Raw genomic sequence first — 19,421 nt, 5'->3', positions numbered from 1 at the left:
TTTCTGATGTCTGTCTGTTGGGTTTATAACTATTTTATTGAGAATCTTGAATTTGTTACCCAATACCAAATGGTCAGCCCTGAAAACATATGAGTAACTGGCTGATATTTAGAAATATATATATATATATATATATATATATATATATATATATATATATAATACATTATGTAAATTAATGTATATACAACAAAAGAAAAAGAGGTCATCTCAAATAGAAGAAAAAAATTTTGAAAAGGCAAAGTTGGGAGAGGACATGTTGGTAGATAGGTAAAGTTAGAGGGAGAAAATGTAAGGTAGATATGATCATATTTCATTATATACATGTATGAATTTTAATTAAAAAGCAGGTGAAAGAATGGTTAAACAGTTACAAGCACTGTGTACTCTTTCAGAGGACCTAGGTTCAGTTCCCAGAACCCACAAAGTGGTTAACAACCCAAGTAACTCCAGTTCCAGGGAATCTTACACCCTCTTCAGGCCTCTAAAAGTGCTAAACACATGCAGTACACAGACATAAATGTAAGCAAAACACTCTTATACATAAAATCTCGAAAAAAAATTAACCAAGGTGTAGTGGCACATGGCTTTAATCCCAGTACTCAAAAGGCAGAATCAGGACGACCTCTGTGGGTTTGAGGCCAGCCTGGCTTAAATAACAAGTTCCACACCAGCCAGGGCCACACAGGTTTTAACAAAGTGAATTTAGTAACATATAAAAAGATTAAAACATCATGACCAAGCAGGGTTTATTCACTGACAAGAATTATTTAATAGCCAACAATAAATATAACTTCATTACATTAACATATATAAAAGAGAAAACCATGATGTTCAAGAGCTCTTTTTTAAATTATGCAGAAAATGTTCAACATCTAGTCATAATTTTCAAATTATATACAAAACCTTAAGGTAATAAATTAACCACAGGGATTTCTATATACAATTTATGTGAAGGTACAAAATACAGAAGAACAATTAGAGGATTTCCACTGTTGAACAGCAATACTTATGATAAAGCTATGAAAAATAATATATAGAATTTTCTCACATCAGTGGGGTAATATAATCCAGAAACAGACACGTATATACACAGTGATTAATAGCACATGCAAAGCTGCAATTGAGTATTTAAAAAGAGAATCTTTTTCAATGAAACTATATATAAATATTTGAAATGGTGCTACTAAATATACATATATAAATATGAATGTAATTATACAAATGGCACAAAGTAAAAGATGCATACTTTCTCAATCATACATGAAAATTAATTGAAGTGTTTACTGCTCTAAAGGCAGTTGAACCTTTTTAAAGGGGAATGGAGCCTAAAAATGAGGTGGTCTAGAATCTCATGAAGTAGCCAGCTTTACTCAGCAGACAGTCTATACTCTGAGGGTTTAGAACCACATGAGTGAAGTGTACAATCACAAGGAGAGGCAGCATGTGGTAAAGACATGTTTTTCCATGGAGGCATATAAACAATGAACAACAGCCAGATGTAATAAATAATATAAAGGAAACTCACTCTTAACTGCTACACCTGGGAAGAGCTTGAAGCACATTCCAAGAACAAGTCTGTGTTTTTGAAGAAACTGAAAGAATAAAACTCTAGTCTTGTTCTCTTGGTGTTTTCTCACAGGCAGTTAGAATTCCTTTTGCACAACCACTCCATTTTTCAACCTTCAGATATTTAAGGATTGGTAAGTAGGAGAAAGTACTGCTGCCAAGCCTAACAATCTGAGTTCATTTCCAGGGCCTCACATGGTGGAGGATGAAAACTACTTCCTCAAGTTGTCCTCTGACCAACCACACACACACACACACACACACACACACACACACACACACACACACACACACACCTACCTATGCATTCACATGCACACATGGACACACACATCATACCTGAATGCAATACGTATCACAAATACAATTTCAAAACCAAAATAATAAATCATTTAGAAGGAATCATATAAGGACATCTTTATGACTTTGAAGCAAAGGTTTCTTAAGCAGACCAGCAAAAGTACAAATCACAAAATATTGGCCAACTAAACTTAGTTTAAATTAAAATCTCCCACTGGTCAAATATACCATTAGGAAAAATGAAAAAACACTAACTAGATAAAATATCTGGGAAGCATATATTCAACAATGGAATTGGCTCTGAAACTAGCTAACAACTCTTATAAATCAATTTCAGAAAGACAATTTAAAATTTTGGGGAAAAATACCATGGACTTGGCATGATGGTACACATGGTAATCCAAGCAGTAAGGAAGACAGAAGTAAGCCCTATGCAATTCAGTGAGACTCTGTCTCAAAAGAAATAAAAGTTAAATTTCAAAACAAAATAGAAAGAACATCAACTAAAAATGATAAATATAACTGGCCCATACAATAAGAAAATGTTCAATATCATTACACAACAAGAAATACAAATTAAACCTACAATGGTATGTTACTATACACCTACCAGTATGATAAAAATAGTGCTGAACGCAAGAAAATGGAATAATCAAAATTTTCATGTACTGATAATGGATATATAGCTGGTACAACTATTTTGAGAAAATGTTTGGCAGCACCTAGTCAAGCTACACATATGTCTGTATATGACACAAAAATTTCCCTTCTGGGCATGCACTCAAGAAAAAACTATTACTTCTAACAAGCAAAAGAATTATATAAGAATGCTAATAGTGATTTCATAATAGCAAATATTAGAAACCATCAAAGTATCCTTGAACATTAGAATAGATAAGTAAATTATATTATAGGTCACACATTAAAATATAATTCAATATGAAAAAGAACAAATTATTGCTACATACAACAATTTGAATGAATGTCAGATGTGTGAAAAAAAGCCCACACAAATGAGTACATGCTACATGGTTGGGAGCAATGGTTAAAAGCAAAGGTAAGTGACTGGGGTGAGGATGAGGGCTCCCATAATGTGCTAGAAATAGTTCATATTTTGATCATTTAAAAATCATATAGGACTCTCGACTTCAACATTGTACACATCAATACATTTAGTTAACAACTTGCTTTCGGAACTACAAATAATATGTTTGCTTATGCAAGGCAATAAAAATATATGAATACAGAAACTAAGCAATATATGAGTTCAAAGGATTCTATGAAATGACAGCTGTATCTAAAAAAAATGTAAATGTCACAAGATTTGATCTGAGTTTTAGGAATCAAGTAAACAAGAAAAAATTAGGAGCAAAACTACAGAGTTTCTAAAAACTTGAAAAGTCTATGTGATGATTGACACACATTCCTGTTAACATGGTATGATTCAGCACTTGTTAATGTTTTTCAGACCAGAAGCAGCAGCAGCATAGGAAAAAAATCATTTTTGAAGTCCTACCACAGACCTACATAATAGAAAACACTAAGGTAAGGCACACACACGCTCACACACACATACATACACACACACACACACACACACACACACACACACACACACACACACACACAATCTGTGTTTAACAACTCCTTTGGACAATTCTGACCCATAAAACATTTGGGAAACGGACTGAAGAGATGGCTCAGCAGTCAAAAGCACTGGCTGCTCTTTCAAAGGACTTGGGTTTGACTGGTAGCACCCACACGGTTTCTCACAACAGGACATCTGGAACCATCTTCTGGCATGTAGTACATAGACATACATGTAGACAAAACACCCATACACATTTAATTAACTAATCAACTAATTAAATATAGTGAGAAACATTATAAAAGAAAGTAGAGGATTTTGAATCTATAAATGTATACCATAACTACAGTTTTAATCATTGTAAATGTCTTATAAATTATTGAAATAAAAGTCACTGTATTAAATGAGGGATCAAAGTTATAAGGGCTGCTTGAGGAAAAAGCCTGTAAGCTGATTTTAGGCCTATTCAAACAGACATCAAAGTGAGTATCCTCAGTGGGCAGATGGAAATATAGGTCTAAAAAGGAGGTTAGATCCAAATTATAGATCCACAATATAGAGCAGATGAAATAGTTAAAGCCAAAGGAATTTACAAACTGCTTTATACTACTGGGTCTTAGAGAAACAAAGATTATGAAAATAGAGTTTGATATTAATGTCAAAAATTTATAATATGGATAAGACATTCTCAAATTTTCAATCTCAAGATTCCCCTTCCCAGTCCCCTAAAAGCTAATAAATTAACATATGAACCCATTATCTAAAAGACAACAAAGACCTAGTATATGTGTTTTTATAAAGAATATATGTTTGCAAACACAGATGGCATACTTGTGCAAACCTCATGTCTCGCTAAATAAAGAATGGTGAGATATTATCTCCTGCTTCATTCAATTTACTGGAATAGGCTGCTTTGTATGACATTTATTTTTAAAATCTTGTCTTTCACCTAGGAAATATTTCAATAAACTTTCTAGATAATTTGTGAATATTTTTCCTTGCTATTACACCAAAACTCTGTAAGCCAGTTTCCCAAAATAGTTTTCAATGTATCTCAAAGTAATATGAATTAACTTATCAAACTCTAGACACACAGAACAAATTAAAAATGAACAAAGCAACTGACATCTAGTAAGACTGCAAGGAAAATGACTGGGACTGTTAGTATCACAGATAGGGATCTTACGGAATTCTCTAAAGTGCCTAGACTATGGCACTGTTTGGAAACAGCTAATTTATATTTGGAACACAGGCAATAGTTCAAACAGCAAAACTAAACAAGCATGTATCCCACATGGTACACATTTCATCTCATTTGTTTCTGCCCATTCTTTTTTTTTTTTTCAAGACAGGGATTCTCTGTGTAGCTTTGGAGCCTATCCTGGCACTCTCTCTGGAAACTAGGCTGGCCTCGAACTCACAGAGATCTGCCTGCCTTGCCTCCTGAGAGCTGGGATTAAAGGTGTGCACCACCAACACCCGGCCTCTGCCCATTCTTTAATCTGCACCATAATCACCCCACACACCCCCAGAGACGAAGTCCTATAGCCCTGTCAACTAAGTACAAGCCCTATAGCCACTGTTGCCTCCCGGTGTTCACGAAACCCACTATGTTATTTTCACCTCAGAATCTCTCTTTTGCCACTTCCTCAGCCTAAAACAACTCCCCTGTAGACAGCCAAATGTCTCATACTGCCTCATTTCACTCAAGTATCTCCTCACATATCACTTGATCATGTTTTTATTATATTATGTTTTTGTGTCCATATGGGGGTGCAGGTCACAGGGTACATGCATAGGTGAGGGAGTACTTGCAAGAGCTGATTCTCTTCTTCTATCATCACGGTGTCAGGGAACGAACTCAACTTGACAGGCTTGGCAGCAGCACTATTACCTACTGAGCTATCCCACCAGCCCAAGTAAGGTCTTACTTAAGTAACTTCTTCTGAAATGACAAACACCCCCAACTCCAACTCAACACTTCTTACTCTCCTTGTTTGAATTATCTTTCCCAGAAGCCTTTGTTGCCATCCAGCATATTACATATTCCCTTTTTTTAAGTCTGTTTTTCCAACTAAAACACAAGCTCCCATGAGAGTGAGGTCTTTTTTTTTTTCTTTTCTATTCCCTACTGTAACCCTGCTGCTCAGAACAGTGCCTAGTGTTATACTTGGCATGTTTTAGATGGGTTATATTAACAATTCACATGTTTTTTTTAATTGAACACTATATGCCAGGCACTCTACATCTTAGAAATGAATATTTGTTGAACCACATGAATACTGAGTGCAAATTTGTCCCAGTAAGCAAAGATGTAAACAAATAGGTTGACAACTAAACTTCAGAACATAACATGTAACAGACAAAGAAAATATGACATCTTCAAACTAGATATTCTCTCTTAGTAGTAATCTTATAACCAAAGAATCTAGAGTTGTCACCAATACAAATAAACATCTGTGCTTTGAGCAACTTCTTTCCTAGGAACAACTGTTCTAAATGGAAAGATTAAAAGAGGTGTCAGTCACTGAACAGTTAGTGCTATGCTTGTTCGTTTCTTCACCACCTTAATAGTCCAGAATCAGATGAGCACACACTGTTCCTTCAAAGGCTTGTCACTAATGTGCTCTATTCACTAGTGTCCCTTGACCCTTGACCTTGTCTGTCTGAGATTAACTGACATTTCAATGACATTAGAATTCTATAATCTCCTGAGCTTCCCCCACCATAATAGCATTTTTCATTAACACAACTGATATGCATATGGGTGGTATGCTTGAAAAGAAACAATAGTGCATGAAATCCTGCAGGAAACCACTAAGAGCCTCTGTCGAGCTGCATGGTCCATAAAAAATTGCATTTCCCTAATACCATCCTGCCATCTGACACATACTGCTTTAAGTCCTTCAACAGTCAACACATGGCTTTCCCTTGGTATTTTACAGAATTCTGAAAGGCAATCTACCAAAAACTAATGAAATCCATGAATCTGTCTTGGTTGAGATTTCATTGTTTTCACCCTCTGTACCTACGAGCATGGCTTTATTTGGAAAAAGGCTCAATGCAAATGTAATTAAGCTTGGCTCGATGAGCTAGTTAGAGTGGACCCTAATTAAATGACTTATATCCTTATAAGGTAAGGGGAGAGTGGGGAGGCAGGGAGGAGGGGAGGGTAATAATCATTTGATGGTAGAACCAGAAGTTAGACTAAGCATGTATACATATTTTCAGGGACTACTGTCCTCACTAGAAACCAGGAGAGTCATAAAAGAACCAACTCTACCAGCCCTTTGATTTACAACTCTTCAAGATCAACTTTTTCTTTTACTGATTTAAACCACCCATTTTACAATACATTTGCTTGTCAATCCTAGAAAACTAATGCAACACTTATATCAACAAATAAATAAAATGAGGAAAGATATATCTTCCACAAGGGAATAATCCAAAATATTTCTGGGGTTACTTTGCCATGAAGGGGGTAAAGTATAAGCCTTGGTCCTTAAATGTGAGCTGTACAAAATGACTTCATTCCAAAGAGTATACCACAGAAAGGCAGGGAGCAAACTTCAGAATGGAGAAATTTAACAAAAGACAATATAAAGACCTGAAAAGATGTGATTTTAAAAATGGATTTCTGTGGGTTTCCTAAATAAATAAATAAAATGTACCAGTATAATCAATAAGAAAAGCATACAAATTTAAAATAATGAACATTTAAAAAAATACCTGACTGATACTCTCTTAAAATATTGAGATCATTAAAAATAAAGAATATAAAAAAAACTGCCATGATTAAAAGCAGTCTAAGAAATGAGAAACACCAATTGCAGTGTAGCTTCCCACATGGAATCCTAAACACAAAAAGAACATACTAAGGGTATCTAAGTGGAATATAGATGTTGATTAATGATGTATACATTCCTGTTTATTAATTGTAACAAATGCTCCAATAGTAACATAAAATGTAAATAATTTGGGAATATGTGAACCCATTGCAGTATTTCACATCTTTGGGGGTGGGGGGGGTGGAGGGGGGTGTTCAAGACAGGGTTTCTCTGTGGCTTTGGAGCCTGTCCTGGAACTAACTTGCTCTTGTAGACCAGGCTGGTCTCAAACTCACAGAGATCCACCTGCCTCTGCCTCCCAAGTGCTGGGATTAAAGGCATGCACCACAACTGCCCAGCAGTATTTCATATCTTTATGTAAGTCTTGAAAGTTCACTAAAAATCAGATAAATCAGGACCAAAACCCACTCGCACTGTAATCACATTATGTTGTTAAATCACCACGAAAGATCATTCTATCAGAGCAGACACCCACAGCTAAACAATGAACTGAACTGGAATCCAGTTGCAGAAATGGAGGAATGATGAGCAAGGGAGTCAAGACCAGGCTGGTGAAACCCACAGAAACAGCTGACCTGAACAAGAGGGAACTCATGGTCCCCAGACTGACAGCTGGGAAATCAGCATAGGACTGATCTGGACCCCATGAACTTGGGTATCAGTGAGGAGGCCTCAGAAATCTATGGGGCCTCTTGTAGTGGATCAGTACTTATCTCTAGCATAAGAATGGACTTTGGGAGCCCACTCCACATAGAGAGTTCTCAGTCTAGACACATGGGGGAGGGCCTAGGCCCTATCCCAAAGGATATGACAGACTCTGAAGATCCCCCACCGAAGGCCTCACCCTACCTGGGGAGCAGAAAGGGTATGGGATAGGTAGAGTGTTAGTGGGGGGCAGGCAAGGAGGGAAGGGAGGGGGAACTGGGATTGACATGTAAAACAATCTTGTTTCTAATTTAAATAAAAATGGAGAAAAAAGACCATTCTATAAGTTCACATTATACCACTGCTTATCATATTCATTCATTCATAAGTGTTTATTTTCACCATCCACTTTGTACCACACACAACTATGGGGATTTAGAGTGATAATAAAAATAAAGTTCCTATTGACTCCTTTTATTCTGATGTAAATGTGTTTCTTTTCTCGATACTGTGACCAAATACCTGTCTAAAAAACAACTAACATTGGGGTTTATTTTGATTTCCAGTTCATAGAAATACAGTTCATCATGGCCAAGAAGGAATAGTGGTAAGAACAAGTTGGTCCATGATGCCAACCAAGAAGAAGGGAAATTGAGATGCCATTGCTTAACTTGGTGTCTCCTTCTTCCCAGTTTAATTAATTCATTCAAGAACCCCAAACCATGGAACAGTGCTGCTCTCACTCAGTGTGGGACCTTCCTTTTCAATTAAGTTTCTCTGGAAGAACCCTCACAGACACTCAAGGGTATGTTTCATTACTGCCCTAAAGTGTTCCTTCCTCCAGTCAAGCTGGCAGTAGGCATTAACCATCACAGATGTTTTTGAAACTTCTGACATGATATTCTGCACACAGTTATCAATTACACATCCCACAGCATCTTGTCGGTGAAAGCATATGAGTGGATTATCAGCACAGGTATACCAAAAAGAGAAACTAGCCTATACCTATGAAGAGATACTTAGTAGACATCTACTCCCCCCCCAATGACTAGTACCATAACCAATGAGCTCTGCTGAGAAGTCACAGGACTTAAAGAATAAACTTTTCTTCCAAAAATACAAAAGAGCTATCTATGTACAAAAGATTTTAGAGAGGGAAAGGAACTAAAATATTGGAAAAGGAAAGAACAGCTGGGAGATGTTATTCACCCAAGTATTTGATAGTCACTTCTACCTACACAGGCATCAAGTTCCTCAAAATATTCTTTCCAGCTTCAATTCCTCAAACCAACTACACCTTCGAAGATCACTTCTTGCTCATTGGTGCAACTACAGGCCCTTGGTCCTTTTGTCTTCCAGCTGCCCTCCGATGCTTCCCTTTACCCTGTATGTACAGGTGCATACACATACTCTCACATGCTACTGAATAACCATTTCTTAAACATTGTTTCGTCTTCCAAATCTAGCTCTCATTTCTATTCTTATTCCCCTACATCATTAACTTGACAATGGGTCTCCAACTGATTTCTGCTCCTAAATTTTAATCTCTTCTATTCAAAACCACTCTTTTCCTCAAACACATCTTGGGCCATGCCACAAACACATTTTGACAGTCTGTAGTAATATATACTGTAGTACGAATAATATGGCCCAGCAACGGATATTTGGGTTCAAGCTTCAAGATGAAGATCAGAAAAGCAAAGCAGTTGGCCACTAGCTCTTACCTAGTATTACCTATGCTCAGTCTTCCCACAATTCACACTTGAAGATTCCAATCCCCTTTTGTGCAGATACTAGGCCCAGTTTTTCTTCCCTAAAAACCACTGGAGTTACTAACTTCATCCAGAAGGGAGTTTAAACAGTGGCCTAAATGATTAGCATGAAAGACTACCTCCCAGCCTCCAAGCTTTCTTGCAGGTTCCCAGTCACTACCCTCCATTCCCCCTTCAGAATCTGACAAGGAAGATGGCGGTCCACACCTAGCAGCGCCTCCTACAGGCTCTTCAGTATGCGAGTCCACATCGTAAACATCGTTGAAATGAAGGATGGTCAAGTCATAGGAGTCCATGTCTCCTGACCGGGTCTTCCGAAAGAGTTCTTCATCCAGCGATGCAGGCTGAGGTGGTCCCAGCGTTGGTGCCTCCTCCTCAAAGGCCTCCATCTCCCTGGCACAATGTAGGATGCGGCTCTCCTGAGCCTGGAAACCCTGTACGCATGCGCAGGAGAGCAGCCGCAGGAGCATGCGCAGCACTTGCTGGGCCTGGTCCCTGAGTAGAGGCCTGTACTGCTTGTACAGTTCCCAAGCCTGTGTCCTGTGCTTGTCTGCCTGTGCCTAGGGCAAGAGGTGACCGCCCTGTTTCCTGACAGCCGTTGAAAGGCCAACGGAAATCCTGATGCCTCTTGCTTCTTCTTTGGCAGAATGAGGTCATAGTTGTAGGAACATAGTCAACACTCGTTTCTTTTACATCTTGCTAAGTAAATAATTTTCTATAGTACATTTCCCCCTTTCTTTGCAGGAAGATAGGACAACTATTAAAGACCTCAAATAATTTTTTTCTACACCCTAATTCTTGATTCATTTCTTGTCTGAGGGGTCCTGGGTATCCATTAATTTAATAACTGATCCTAGTGCCAATTCCAAAAGAGTAAAAGAGACCCAGTCTTCATCCTGAGGGACTCTGTATACTTTTACCTTGCCCTCACCCTGTTCTTTCCAGACTTTGCCATAATCTCTGGGGCCCTTTTCTGCCTCACACAAATTCCATTTCCTTCTTTCACTTTTATTTAAGATACAGGCAATTCACAACTAGTTTTCTGATTTACTACGATTCTTCTTTGTAGCTTTCTTTAACGCATCTAACATTCTGACCCTGAAATACTGTTCTGTGGGATCTGACATTTTGTGCGTGTGAGGGAGAGAACAGAGCAAGTGAAAAACTAATGCTTTTATTGAATTACATTTTATGAAGTTATTGTGGCCTGATGGAATCCATCCAGGAGATCAATAAGGTACCCCAGAATGCTGCAACCCCTTGGAATACTGTCAGCCAGACATTTGCTCAATTCAACTTGAATTAAATAGATACATCTAGAATGCAAAGTGCCAACTTTGAAAAACAAGAAAAATAAAACTTGAACAAATAAATAAAATTAAAGGATTGGGGTAGTGGCTAAGACTCCCTCCTATGAAAATAAAAGCAAACAATATGTGTACAGAGTATGTCAGTCTTTTGAAAAGTTCTTATAAAAAAATTCCAAAGTCAAGCAACAAAAATATAAACCTATAAACTTACAATAAATATAGGTATAAAATAAGTTTTAAAAAACAAATCAAATAGTACATTTAAAAATTATGTTGCTTAGTTTACCTCAAAACCATAAGAATTTACAACAAAACTCTATCAATATAATTCAGGTTAAAATAGAAAATAAAGTTAGTGGCAAATTGTGCAAGAAATACTTAATCAAGTTAATCAGTTATCATTTAAAGATTTGTAATTATCTAAGGAATAAAAGTACCTTTCTTTTTTTGTTTGTTTGTTTGTTTGTTTGAGACAGAGTTTCCTCTGAATTGCTTTGGAGCCTGTCCTAAAACTCTGCCCTGTAGACCAGGCTGGCCTCGAACTCACAGAGATCTGCCTGCCTCTGCCTCCCATGTGCCTGGATTAAAGGTGTGTGCCACGAATGCCTGGCTTCAAAGAACCTATCTTATTTTTATAAGCTAACAACAAAATTCTATTAAACTAACTTTAAATATGTTCTCTATATAGACAGCAGCAAATTAATATGCCTGGCCTTATCACCACCAATGTTTTAATGGATCATTGGATTCTCAAACACAATTAAGTGAGTAGAAAAAATTTTTGCCATCAATATATCCAATAAAGGATTAATGTCAAGAATTCACAAACATATAGATACTCAAAATATATGAAAAAATGAACTGGTCAAAAACTGGGCTAATCAACTGAACAAAGTTTTCAAAAGAAGGAGTTCAAATAGTTAATAAAGAATTTTAAGGTGTTTAGCATCTTTGGCCATAAAATAAATACAAATTAAAGCTATTTTTCAGTTCCATATCATCCCAGTCAAAAGGATTATCACCAAGAAACAAATGACAAGTGTCACTGAGGAAGTGGGGAAAGTAACACACACTATTGGTGAGACATTAGTGTGGTGCAGTTACTATAGAAATAAGATTTTGAAAACATAATCAACACTCTCATTATTTGCATATGATATAATTCCATATGTAGAAAATTCTGAGGTGTCCAAGTACAAATAAACAAACTACATGAATGGGGAATATAGAAAGGACCTTTTCTGTCTTCATAATACTTCTATAAATCTAAAAATTTTTTAAATAAAAGTCTGTTTTGAGAAGTAAATACATATATGTGTTTGAATTCATAAAGTAGCTCAGCAAACCATGGTATACAAGACCAATTTGCAGAAATATATCACTGTTCTTTACACTACCGACTGTGAATCTGAAAATCAGAGCAATAACATTCCAGTCAAAATAGTACTCAAAAGAACAAAAGTATATACAAACAACTTTAAATTTTTTGTACACCAAAAATTATAGAATTTTGCTGCTGGCTAAATAAATGAAGTTGCAAGTAAATGGAGAGACAGTACATGTGTGATGGATTTGAAGGTTTATTATTAATAGTCTATCTAAACTGATCTATGAGTTCAATACAATCTCTATTGATTGATGCAAGGCTTTATACAGAAATTGGAAAGCTGATTCTAAATTTTGCGGGAAATAAGAAAGGATCATAATTTAAAATGATAACAAGGTCATTCATTTTTAGTTCCTTGGGCATGTTTTCTCTAGTTCTGTGAAGTCTTGGTCTCTGATAATCAACACTTGACCTCACTTGGGGTCCTAGTACAGTTGACTCACATCTTTTCCTGAAAAACAGTCTATTCCTGTTCCTTTGCATGTCTAATAACATATGGTTGGAAACTAAAGATTTTATTATATGTTGCAGTGACATGGAATTGTTCTGTGTTTATGTGAATACCATCCTTTTGTGTTACTGGCTACTCCATTTGTTTGGGTTCAAATTGCAAAGTTTGTCTTCCCTCTGTTGGGTAACTACTGATGCAGAATCTTATGTTTGTGATTACCACCAAGTCATTAGTTGCTGTGGGATAATACTCTTGTAACTCATATTGGTTTAATAAAATGCTGATTGTCCACTAGCCAGGCAGGGAGTATAGATTGGGTGACCAGATTAAGAGAATTCTGGGCAGAGGAAAGGTGCCAGATGAAGCAAGATGAGAATGCCTTCTGAGAGAAGGTACCAAGCCATGTGGCTAAGCATAGAAAAGAATTGTGGGTAAATTTAAGTCATAAGAGCTAGTTAATAATAAGCCTGAGCAATAAGCCAAATAGTTTATAATTAATGTAAGTCTCTGTGTGTTTATTTGGAACTGAATGGCTGTGGGACACGGTGGGACAGAAATGCCCATCTACAATTAGCCTTGGTATAGGTACATACTCTGTACCTGTGTAGTTTAGAGGCCAAGCAAAGATTTGGGCAGTCATTTTACTGGCATGTGAGGGCCCATCCTACACTGGACTTCCTCTAAGGACACATCATCAATTTCCAGATCCTCTATTCTCCTCAGACACTCTCTATCTTATACACTTCAGTTTTCCCACATATGAGAAATTCAGAACTTTAAGAATACCTTTTAATGGGGACTTAGGACATTTACTCTTTGTCATTATCCCATCAAGAACTTTCTCTTTATGATTATGGTTTTCTAATTAAATTCCCCTGAATCTCGAGAAAGCCATAAAGCCAACCCTTTCTCTAAATAAGCCAAAACCTTACAATCCTTAGTCTTCCCTGACATAATTTTTCAAGAAAAAAAAAAAAACTTGCCTCAATTTTTTTATTTCAAGTGCTTTCTGATGTTTTTAATTTTTTGCACTTTAAAATGCCTAGTTACAATTATGATTTATTATATAAATCATATAACTATTTTACTCCTTTTACTAGAAATTTGGCCTCTTCTTTAAAATTTCCCATAGTTGGAAGTTCTTTTAAATTCCATTAGTGATCATTGATGGGGGAAGTACTTCTGTGTATGTTTATCATATTGATTGTTGAATAAAGTCCCTGAACAAATTGGGAGCATGGGGGGAAGGGAGTGAGGTAGGAGAAAGAGGAGGGGAGAAGTGGAGGGGGAGGAGAACATGAGGGATCAGCAAGATTGAGTGGGGACAGGAATAGAGGAGAGCAAGAAAAGAGACACATCAATAGAGCTATAGGTTTAAAGAGAAATCTGGCACTAGGGAATTGTACAGAGATCCACAAGGATGACCCCAACTAGGAACCTAAGCAAAAGTGGAGAGGCTACCTTATATGCCATCCTAGAGCCTTCATCCAGTAGCTGATGGAAGCAGAAGCAGAGATCCACAGCTAAGCACTGAGTCCAACTATTGGAATCCAGTTTCAGAGAGGGAGGAGTGACCAACAAAGGGGCCAAGACCATGCTGGGAAAATCCTACAGAAACAGCTGACCTGAGAAAGTGGGAACTTATGAACCCCAGTCTAATAGCTGGGGAACAAACATGGTACCAAACCATGCCTCCTAAACAGCCTCCATCCAGTAGCTGATGGAAACAGAAGCAGGCACCCACATCTAAGCACTGAGCCATACTCATGGAATCCAGTTGCAGAGAGGGAGAAGGGATGAGCAAAGCAGTCAAGACCATGCTGGCGAAACCTACAGAAACAGCTGACTTGACCTAGTAAGAGCACATGAACTCCAGTCGTAAAGCTGTGGAACCAGCATTGGACTGAACCAAGCCCTCTGAATGTGGGTGCCAGTTAGGAGGCCTAGACACGCTATGGGACCTCTAACAGTGGAACCAGTATTTATCCCTAGTGCACAAATGGACTTTTGGAGCCCATTCCCTATGGAGGGATACTATTGCAGACCAGATACATAAAGAAGGGCCTAGGCCCTCCTGCAAATGGGCTCCAAAAATGAATGTATGTTACTACATTTAAATAACTTTTGCTTCATATATAAATGACACCTTAAATGTGGATAAATTTGAAATTTTGGTTCAATAAATCCTCTTGTCTTTGGTGTTCTATGTTGAAAGAAAGAAATCTAAAGTCATATTGTTGTTATTTTGTAATTTTTTACGATATTTGGGCTTATAGGGTTTCTGTCTCTCTTATAATACTAATATTTGAACAATTTTGCCAGCATATGAGTGGGTACAAAATTCTGCTCAATCAGATTTACCTGGAATGTAATGACCTTTTCTTTTTTTATTTTATTTTATTAGTTCAAATTAGTTCAAATTAGAACAAGCTTGCTTCAGATGTCAATCCCGTCTCCCCTCTCCCCCAACATCCCACCTGCCCCTAGCCATCCCCCCTCCACTCCCCAGGCAGGGTAAGGCCCTCAAAAGGGACTCCCCAAAGTCTACCATATCATCCTGGGCCAGGCCTAGGCCCTTCCCCATGTGGCAATGACCTTTTCAATACATGTATGTAGATGACCGCTTTGAGAAACCTGGACTAAAGAAACCCCTAACATATTTAGTGGTACAATAACCAGAGAGAAGCACTTGGTTAAAGTTGTGGGTAGAAAAGCTCCGATACTTCTTTGACCTCTATCTCCAAATGAGAGAAATTATTGCCTTTGACATACTAAAACTGTTTTATGGCAGATTCGTTGCAAAAATAGAGATTGTTATTTTATGAGAATTTTGGTTCCTAAAGGAAAAAAAATGGGGGAGGTGATGTCCCCCATTCCTTCATATGTATACACTCTGCAGATCACACTCAGGAAAATGCCTTACCATTGACCAGGCAAAGAGATGGGACATTTAATTGGTCCCTTAATGTTTGCAATGATCACTCTACCTAATTAGAGATATGGACATCTTCATCATATGGGCTACAGCACTAAAGGAGCTATGCTGATTCCGCTAGCCATCATTGCTTCTCTCATTGTGTAATTTTCATGTTTCCCAGTTACTTTGAAACAAAATTTAAAAGTGTGTTGAAAAGCAGAGAAGTATAGGATAAAATGTAGTAACTACTAGTTTTTTTAAAAGAAAAGATACATTATTATTGAGCAGAAAGTAAAAGCGTAAACAGGAAAAGTTTGCAGCAATGCCAAAAGTGATAGTAACCCTGCTATATTCTATTATTTTTTAAGCCATTAAGATACTTGAGCTACCATAGACAAATGGGAAAGATAATGAAAAAATACATGCAACAATACTCATAGATCAAACACAAACTCAACTTTACCAGTAATCAAAAAAAAAAAAAAAACACCAAGCAAAATAAGCTTAAATGTTAGACATTTAAGTCATCAGTTTTAAGTGGCAGATATTGGTGGATGGGGTCTTGAGGCCTATGAAGGCAAAGAGATGTATGAAATCTCTGTCCCTTTTCTTTTATTTTTGCTGAAAACCTTCAACTGCTGAAGGTTAAAAAAAAAAAGTCCATTGAGAGGGGGAAACAATCTATTGAAAAATAGTTTAGGGCAGGCAAAACTCCACTTTTATCCTCTTAGGGTCCTGGCTAAGCCTGAGAATTACATTGCCATAAAAAGAAATTCATAAGAGAAACACATTCTAAATGTACTTACTATAGTTTTATGTGAGCCGAAGCCTCATGAGGAAAGAAAGACACAAACAGCAGTTAGAGACTGCCTCTGGTTGCTTCTACATACCAAGATTATGATCATGATTTATTTCCTTCTGCCTTTAACTATATAGACCCCTTCTTTTACCTTTCATTTTATTTATAGATTACACAAATGCATGCATATACTGATTCCTTTCCAATATCTATTCCTTGTATTTCTTATTTTAGTGTCATGCTGGCTAGCATCTCAAATTTATTATTCATGCAAGTTGTAGCAGGTGCTCTTATAGTATTATACATTTTAAAGGTAATGTCTTCCATGCTTCATTATTATAGATAAGGTCTCCTCTAATATTCAGTAGAGGCCTTTTATAATATTTGGTAATTTTTTCTTCCTAACTTACTCATAGAAGTGTTTATATTCAATTAATGTCAATTTTCATGAGTGATTTTATTCTATTAAACCAGGGCTAGAGGTGTAGCACAGTAGTTCGGTACTTGCCTAACTCTTGTTAGACTCTAAGTTTGATCCCCAGTGTGGTAAAAAAAAAAATATTTTAAAAAACTATCATGTAATTATTGACTTACTTAAGTTGATAATATGAAAAATGATTTTTTTCTTATTTTAACTCAACCTTGAAAGCTAGGCATTGTGGTACATGTCTATAATATCAGCACACTGGAAGATGATGCAGGAGGATTACAAGTTCAGGGCTGACTTGGGAACATAAATTTAAAGGTGACATACGCTGTTTCTGAAGAGAGTAAGGGAAAGATGCCAGACATGGCGGTGTGTACTTGTAATCTCAGAATAAATTCAAGGCAAGCCTGGTCTATATAGTTAGTTCTAGACCAGCAGGACTACAAACAAGACCAACCTCTCCCACAGGGTACAAACCCAAAATGGTAATGCCATAGTAGTATTTTCCTTTATAGACTTTCATTGTTCATGTTTGTTAAGGGCTTTAGTATATATACTTAAAAGTGATATTGAACTATAATTTTCCTTCCTTATGCTTTTCTTGTCAAAATTAAACTTATCCTATCCCTTTACACTACAAAATAGCTTAGTTAGTAGATCAGGGTTTATCTGTAGTTTTTCTGTTTGTGAAAAAATTAACACGTTTTTCCTATTAGATGTTTTGATATAAGTGTCCCTAGTTATAAAACCCAACTATGTGCAACAAAACACACTGATAAAAAAGTTAGAGCCCAAGTGCCAGTTTGATCCTCAATGCATTAACTACTGTCCAGTGTCATTTTATCATGTGTGCAGTCTATGTGGCTAATACTATACTCAAGAAACTGAACAATCACATCAGTAATCATCAGTATAAGATCTAAACAGCCTGGGCTGGAGAGATGGACCAGCAGTTGAGAGCACTTGATGTTCTTGCAGAGAACCTGGTTTGGTTCCCAACACCCGCATGGCAGCCCCAGGGCATATATCACCCTCTTCTGACCTCCATGGGTACTGCGTGCACATGGTGCACACACACACACACACACACACACACACAGAGAGAGAGAGAGAGAGAGAGAGAGAGAGAGGCAAAAAAAAATACACCTAAAATAAAAAAATCAATAAATCTTTTTTAAAATAATCTAAATAGCTGAATGAACTTGATGACTCACCAGGCAGATATAGTCATAGCTGTTCCCTCCCCCAGCTCAACCCTAGTATAGTTGGATGGTGTACGTTAGCTATATGGAAGCACTCAATTTAGGAATGTCTAATCCTAATACTTTAAACAATGCTAATGTCCTTGAAATCCTGTCACTACTTCCTTTGGCTTCTTTACCAGGCAGGCTTTCTCTATATCGTGGAATGAGGCCCTTTCTGGCTTTTCCCATCTACTACTGACTAATTCCAGAGCAAGGACTTAGGACTTCTGCCTGCTAAATAGTAAGCAGACGCTTAATCATCTCTCTTCCTATATCTAGGGGATTGAGGCCTTTATTGTCCAGACTGTGTTCAGGCCTTTCCCCGTCATGTGCAAAGCGGCACTCAGTACTGCATTCCCTGTGACCAGAATAGCACAAAGAAGGAAAGGCAGCTCCTACAGGGAAAGGAGAAGGCAGGAAGCAGCAAAGATGAACAGACTACTCAGAGAACAGCTGTTCTACACAGTCTACACAGAGGCTGAACCTGCACTTTCACCAAAAAGATTCCAGATACACAGTCTGAGCCATCCCTGTGGGAAATCCAGATGTGTCGTGTCTGAAGTCTCACTATCACATGATTTAATACATCTACATTCAGCTATGTTTTTCCTACTGAACCAGACTCTCTGGATTTCGATATTGCGGATGAAACTCAATCTCCTAATTAGAGAACTGCCTAGAATGTCACATACCCTCCTTTTCCCGTCAAAGCCTGGTCCAGTCTTCCTTTGTAAAAGTCTCAACTGCCTACCACATGAATTTCCTTTTATATGATGTTTTTAAATTCCAGGCTCCTTTGTGTTAGGGAAATAATCCTTCCCATTTTAAACTCTATTTTATCCATCCTATACATGGTACTTCTCAAAATATTGCTAAATTTTCACTTCTAAAATTTCCAATCAATTTTCTCTATTGTTTATAGAAGGCAGGCATCCAAAACACTTGGCCCGATGTTCCAAGATCAATTACAAACTGGCTCCAAAACACTTTTACAATCTCCTTGATTATTCTTTGATTATATAAAGCCTCTCATCTATCCAAACAATACATTTGCCATTTCCCATACCTAGTGTGTGTGTGTGTGTGTGTGTGTGTGTGTGTGTGTGTGTGTGTGTGTGTGTGTGTGTGTGTTTGAACCCTCCTCTTGTGCTGTGTCACTTGTCA

At 37.3% G+C, this 19,421-nt stretch overlaps 1 protein-coding gene across 1 annotated transcript in view; it reads right to left on the bottom strand.

Annotated features, from left to right (window-relative positions):
- LOC100753248 (snake venom 5'-nucleotidase) overlaps positions 1-10,111 on the bottom strand; it is a 42,067-nt gene extending 31,956 nt beyond the window's left edge. Inside the window, exon 1 of the mRNA XM_035439135.1 lies at positions 9,930-10,111. Coding sequence (XP_035295026.1) covers positions 9,930-10,111 — 182 coding nt within the window. The remainder of the gene's footprint in view (positions 1-9,929) is intronic.
- Between the last annotated feature and the right edge of the window lie 9,310 nt (positions 10,112-19,421).

The sequence above is a fragment of the Cricetulus griseus genome, chromosome 2 (assembly GCF_003668045.3).
Source record: "Cricetulus griseus strain 17A/GY chromosome 2, alternate assembly CriGri-PICRH-1.0, whole genome shotgun sequence".
NCBI lineage: Eukaryota > Metazoa > Chordata > Mammalia > Rodentia > Cricetidae > Cricetulus > Cricetulus griseus.
Note: the sequence above shows the minus strand (reverse complement) of the source record. Positions and strands in the feature narration are given on the sequence as shown.